The following is a 6,920-nucleotide window of genomic DNA, read 5'->3' on the forward strand; positions in this document are numbered from 1 at the left end:
GTTTGAACAATTTCCATCTTTTCTCTTCAAGGTCTAGTTTGACAAATCCATAGTAACATTATTTTTTCCAATCAATTGAACAGTGCCACCTGAAATGCCCGTTTTATCTCGTCAAACCATGCACCATAATTTGCAAGCCCGACGGTGGCACTAAGCAAAGTTATAATGTTTGTTCCATTCTTCAAAGAAACTTTCGTTTCATAAGTGAATTTATTTCCCCATTGGCTAAATTGGTATCCTATATACTTCCTATTAACATAACCATGAAGTGTATGGCCCATAGTATTCACACTGAGAGTCGCATTACTCCAAATTGAAGTGTCATTGATGTCAACACTAGTCATGTACCATAAATAGTCACTAGCATCCAAGGTTAGTTCCTTCTGCTCCAAAAGCTCGTGTGCTTTAATATTTCCCTTTCCATTCAAGGTGTCTTTCTTTGGCTCCATTTCCATTTCCATGTGAGTCCATTAGAACTATTATCACCACTCCTTTTCACCATTATTGAGGTTTGACTGTTAACCTTTGCTGTATTGAAAATTTCTTTGTTGCATCCATTAAGAATGGTGACGGACCAGGCAGGAATAAAGTATTTACCATCATTTTGTAAGTCAACATTTGCATCTTTGCTAGTGTCATTATTGCTCAGGAAACAAAATCTTGCGCCATTGGAATTAGAGTATGTTGTAAGTGTGATTCCATTTCCCAGATCCTTATCATTTATTGATGTATAATTTGTAAGAACATTTTCACCCAATTTAATTGCTGCATGAAGTTGCTTAAGATGTCCCCATTTTGGTTGATTCAAATTCCCATACTCGTCAATTGGTGCATCATAGTCATAAGATGTTGTGATATATGGTCCACCTGCTGTGCGGCCAAAGTTGGTTCCTCCATGGTACATGTAGTAGTTGTTTAAGACACCTCCATTTTGGAAAAAGCGTGCAACTGAGAAAGCTGAATCTTCAGCACTTCTATGGGGAACCTTTTCACCCCATTTTTGGAACCAACCAATCCAATTTTCAGTGAACATTTTAGGACTTTTTGGGTTATTGGGTTTTAAAATTATGACAATAGTATCCATTGCAAGTATTGATGATAGGTTGAGGAGCATCAGGTTGCTGACACATGATCCATGGAACCCCAATGTTTTGTGCTAGAGCCATCTGAGCACACCATTTAACGTATGTCTTCCCTGCATCTTTGTAATTCCACATGATATCTCCATATTCATTCTCAATTTGAGCTAGAAGAATGGGACCTCCTTGTGATGCAAATAAATTTGCTTCTTTTGCCACATTCACGATCTTTGTCGTAAAAATTTGCATTTCGTTCTTGTAAACCATATTATCTGTCCTTAACTCAATCCCAGGAATATTGTGAAGCCACACTGGGATCCCTCCGTAGTTCCATTCCGCACATGCATAAGGACCAATCCTCATAATGGCATATAGTCCAGCTTCTTGGATAAGCTTGAAAAATTTGACAAAATCCAAATTTCCTGAGAAATTATATTCACGTTGAACAGGTTCGTGACGATCCCAAAATATATAAGTTTCAATGGCATCAAGGCCACCATCTTTGGCCTTTTGAATAAGGTCAGGCCACATCTCCACGGTGCTTCTTGGATAATGGATTGCACCTGAAAAAATAAGACGTCTTTCTCCATTGATAATGAGAGCTTTTGAATCATAAGAAACCTCTATGGCAAAACATGAGTGCAACATAATTATACTCATTAAGATAATGTTATAACAGGATAATGAACCCATTGTAAACATGTATGATTCTCCCGTCTTGGTTATCGAAATACTATAACTGAGAAAATGAAATATATAGGAAAATGTAGTTTGGTTGTTCCCAAAAATAGTGTTGAACTATCTAATCAATATTCTAAATTAGATTTTTCTTCACACAAAAATATGTTACATGAGTTGGTCACAACCAAAAGACACACATGAAGTGAATAAAAACTCACCAAATAAGAGTTCAATGTCGTAGAAATCTTCAAACATTTAACTTTATTTATTCAAATACAATTATTAATTTCTAATTTTAGTAATGAAAATAATGAATGACAAAAATGAATACTGCACAAAAGTGTACAGACAGCTAGTGAATAACAAAATTAGGCTCATCGCATGCATCTAAATTAGTTAATTTGAATTTCTATAATAACTTATCTAGAGTAATGGATAGGTAATTCTAAAATATTAATAACAAGTTGTTCAGGGTTACACAGTGGTTTAGGATAAAATGAAAACATATATATGATAAATGAGTCGGATATAAACACCATAATATATAATCATATCATGTATTTCATAAGGACCTGAAATGAAAGTTATATATACATGACTATATAGACTCTAACCCTCCACAAAGAAAATAGCTCCTTAAAAATATCTTTTAATTTTAATTTTACTTTCATGAAAAAAATAGTAGTTGTCTTCACAAATTGAATTGATTTTTATTAAAACTTCTCTCTATATAAATAAAAAATAAGATACATTAAAATTAAATGTAATTATTTATTATATTTAAATTTTTTTATCAATACCTTAACATTAAACATGCAATGTAAAGAAAAACATGTCATATATTAAAAACTAAACACCTGACTATTTATTATAAACTATTTGGGAGATTTTGTTAATAAGTTGTGTATTTTTTAAATTCTTATAATATTTTTCAAAATGTTCATAATAGAAACTATTTTACCACTGCAGTCAAGAAAAGATAATGGATTCGCAAACAAAAATATATATATTTTAATCATGCAAACAAAAATATTTATTATGTTATATTAAAAATTATAGTTTACAGCGGTAAATATATAATAATTTTTTATTATTATATCACGTTGGTTTCTTGCTCGAGCTATACTATAAGATATGATTTTAATTCGAGAGACATGTTATGTATGAGACATATATAAAAAAAATTCTTATTCAAAATAGAGAGACATCGTTCAATGGTAGACGTGCATGTTTAGTGAAATTAAGATTTAGATTAAAAGGGACGTAAAATAATTGTTCTTTGTATGTCGATTTATAAGATGAGAAGGTAGCCAATTCAAATTTTATACCTCTGAGGGATACATACCATGATAGTGAAAGAGTGAATGTTATGGTTTTCTATTTATCCTTGAGGTTGAGATGCTTTAGAAATATTTATCCAAATCTACATTGTTTGTTGGACTGAACTAACAAGTCGTGGAGTTCATGTTTGAGACGTAGGCTTGTTTTTGTTTGAGGTCGTGAACATAACCTTAAACCTCATGTCACTTCACATCCAAAAAGTTAGAGGTCTGTAAGGGTGAATTGGAAAATGAAATTATTTTAGTCAACCAACACGTTATCGTGATACTTGTGAGGGTCATGTAGTTCTCATTGACGTTTTCACGTCCGATTAAGTCAAATAAAATATGTTACTTGTTATGAGTGTCTTTATTGCTTCAAAACCAACTCAGTGAGATTTAGAATAATGTTCAAGAAGAATTTTCATTTTGAGTTAATACTTGTTTTGTCAGAGAATGTAAGATTTTGAATTCGAACGTTTCTAATGTTGTTTTTTAGAATAATTAACATTGTAGGATGTATATGATATCACATATAGTTTCTTTTACAAAGAAATGGTTCTTTCTTTGTATGAAATTCTAGTTGAATATTTTTCCTAATTAACGAGCTATTCATTTGGTTTTTTGAGATTTTTTTTTAACGAGATTGAAGTAAGCACTTTATATTTGAACAATTGAATATTCATATAAAGATACAACTCTTTACTATGGAAAGTTTACCAATGTTATATATATAATTGGAATTTACTATATCTCTAGTCAATCATAATGTTTATCCTTGTATTCATATTCTTCAATCTTGTGAAAAACTGTTTCAAAAAAACTAGTTGTCCAAATAAATATATCTAATTTGTTCTATAAAAAAACATTAGTACAAAAATGCACATATAAGAGTAACAAAACATACTTACACACAAACTAAGAAAAAGAAATAAAAGACGCATAAAATTTGATTTATTTGAAAAATTAAAATAAAATGTGTGTGCAAGTTTTTTATTAGAAAGAAATAAAAAACTTTTAACATGATGTTTTGAAGCAACAATATGTGTTTTTGTAACATTGCACTGCAATTTCAAAAAATTTCAACCAAGATCCAAACGAACTCTAATGTGGGTGAAATATAACATCTAATTTGAGAATATATGATTTATATTTCTCTCTAAGAATGATACAACGTTTCATGGTAGAAAGGTTGAAAGAGATCGGGCGGTTGCTCAAAAAACTTTTATTTTTACCACAACTTACATTAAAGTTGAAAATAAAGAAAAACAAGTTTAACTTATGATATTTTTAATGAGAAAAACTTAATGTATTATTTCAATTTTGATAATTCAACGTTTATTTTTCACATTAATTTGTAGAAAATGATGACTTAACATGTCACCTGCACGGCTAATCTAGCTGTACTATTTGTTACGCCAAATGGAACACTAAACATTTCTTTTGTGACTATAAATCCACAATTAGTTTTTCCTATGCATGCAGCTTCCACAACAGATTGACTATCTGTAGCTTCCCAAGAGCCTTTCTTAAAAGAACCACATTGACCTTGTGGATTTCCAAAGCTAGCAAACTGGATTTGTGAAATTACTTGTCCATTTTGGCATGATAGTTCTAGTTGTGAGCCTTCATATACATTAGCACAAATAGTTCCTATTGTCACCGTTTGGAACTGAACACTTTGAGGATTACCACCTATTTCTTCAAATAAAACCAATGTGTTCATGTTATCATTCAAGAATGACCTTGGTACATGATACCACCTTTGTGATGGACCTCCACAATTGGTGTTGCACTTTTCCTTTACATATTTTCCACGATAATCGCACGTGTCACTGCATCCATTTGTAGTTGTAATCCAAGAAGGCCAATAACGACCAATGCTATGTCCATTCACCCAAGCATGTCCTTTACCTAGGCCTTGGAAGTCCACCACAATAGGGTTTGTTCCAACTGGAGCTTTAAACTCTGACTTATACCAAGTCATAGGTTTCCCAATAGGAATATTAGGTGAATTAGTGTTCCATGACACACCGACATGTGATTGCAAATCATATAAACGTTTCCTCTCACCATTCAAACCAACCTTATAAGACCAAAGGTTAGTTGACAAATCCATAGTAACATTATTTTTTCCAATCAATTGAACAGTGCCACCTGAAATGCCCGTTTTTATCTCGTCAAACCATGCACCATAATTTGCAAGCCCGACGGTGGCACTAAGCAAAGTTATAATGTTTGTTCCATTCTTCAAAGAAACTTTCGTTTCATAAGTGAATTTATTTCCCCATTGGCTAAATTGGTATCCTATATACTTCCTATTAACATAACCATGAAGTGTATGGCCCATAGTATTCACACTGAGAGTCGCATTACTCCAAATTGAAGTGTCATTGATGTCAACACTAGTCATGTACCATAAATAGTCACTAGCATCCAAGGTTAGTTCCTTCTGCTCCAAAAGCTCGTGTGCTTTAATATTTCCCTTTCCATTCAAGGTGTCTTTCTTTGGCTCCATTTTCCATTTCCATGTGAGTCCATTAGAACTATTATCACCACTCCTTTTCACCATTATTGAGGTTTGACTGTTAACCTTTGCTGTATTGAAAATTTCTTTGTTGCATCCATTAAGAATGGTGACGGACCAGGCAGGAATAAAGTATTTACCATCATTTTGTAAGTCAACATTTGCATCTTTGCTAGTGTCATTATTGCTCAGGAAACAAAATCTTGCGCCATTGGAATTAGAGTATGTTGTAAGTGTGATTCCATTTCCCAGATCCTTATCATTTATTGATGTATAATTTGTAAGAACATTTTCACCCAATTTAATTGCTGCATGAAGTTGCTTAAGATGTCCCCATTTTGGTTGATTCAAATTCCCATACTCGTCAATTGGTGCATCATAGTCATAAGATGTTGTGATATATGGTCCACCTGCTGTGCGGCCAAAGTTGGTTCCTCCATGGTACATGTAGTAGTTGTTTAAGACACCTCCATTTTGGAAAAAGCGTGCAACTGAGAAAGCTGAATCTTCAGCACTTCTATGGGGAACCTTTTCACCCCATTTTTGGAACCAACCAATCCAATTTTCAGTGAACATTTTAGGACTTTTTGGGTTATTGGGTTTAAAATTATGACAATAGTATCCATTGCAAGTATTGATGATAGGTTGAGGAGCATCAGGTTGCTGACACATGATCCATGGAACCCCAATGTTTTGTGCTAGAGCCATCTGAGCACACCATTTAACGTATGTCTTCCCTGCATCTTTGTAATTCCACATGATATCTCCATATTCATTCTCAATTTGAGCTAGAAGAATGGGACCTCCTTGTGATGCAAATAAATTTGCTTCTTTTGCCACATTCACGATCTTTGTCGTAAAAATTTGCATTTCGTTCTTGTAAACCATATTATCTGTCCTTAACTCAATCCCAGGAATATTGTGAAGCCACACTGGGATCCCTCCGTAGTTCCATTCCGCACATGCATAAGGACCAATCCTCATAATGGCATATAGTCCAGCTTCTTGGATAAGCTTGAAAAATTTGACAAAATCCAAATTTCCTGAGAAATTATATTCACGTTGAACAGGTTCGTGACGATCCCAAAATATATAAGTTTCAATGGCATCAAGGCCACCATCTTTGGCCTTTTGAATAAGGTCAGGCCACATCTCCACGGTGCTTCTTGGATAATGGATTGCACCTGAAAAAATAAGACGTCTTTCTCCATTGATAATGAGAGCTTTTGAATCATAAGAAACCTCTATGGCAAAACATGAGTGCAACATAATTATACTCATTAAGATAATGTTATAACAGGATAATGAACCCAT

At 33.2% G+C, this 6,920-nt stretch overlaps 1 protein-coding gene and 1 pseudogene across 1 annotated transcript; both read right to left on the reverse strand.

Annotated features, from left to right (window-relative positions):
* Positions 1 to 424: 424 nt before the first annotated feature.
* On the reverse strand, positions 425 to 1,772 carry LOC127111253 (beta-galactosidase 15-like; annotated as a pseudogene).
* A 2,679-nt stretch (positions 1,773 to 4,451) lies between these two features.
* On the reverse strand, positions 4,452 to 6,920 carry LOC127115826 (beta-galactosidase-like). The gene has a single exon (XM_051047270.1). It carries the CDS (start codon positions 6,918 to 6,920, stop codon positions 4,452 to 4,454), a length of 2,469 nt encoding a protein of 822 aa, XP_050903227.1.

This window comes from Lathyrus oleraceus, chromosome 1 (assembly GCF_024323335.1).
Source record: "Lathyrus oleraceus cultivar Zhongwan6 chromosome 1, CAAS_Psat_ZW6_1.0, whole genome shotgun sequence".
Taxonomy (NCBI): domain Eukaryota; kingdom Viridiplantae; phylum Streptophyta; class Magnoliopsida; order Fabales; family Fabaceae; genus Lathyrus; species Lathyrus oleraceus.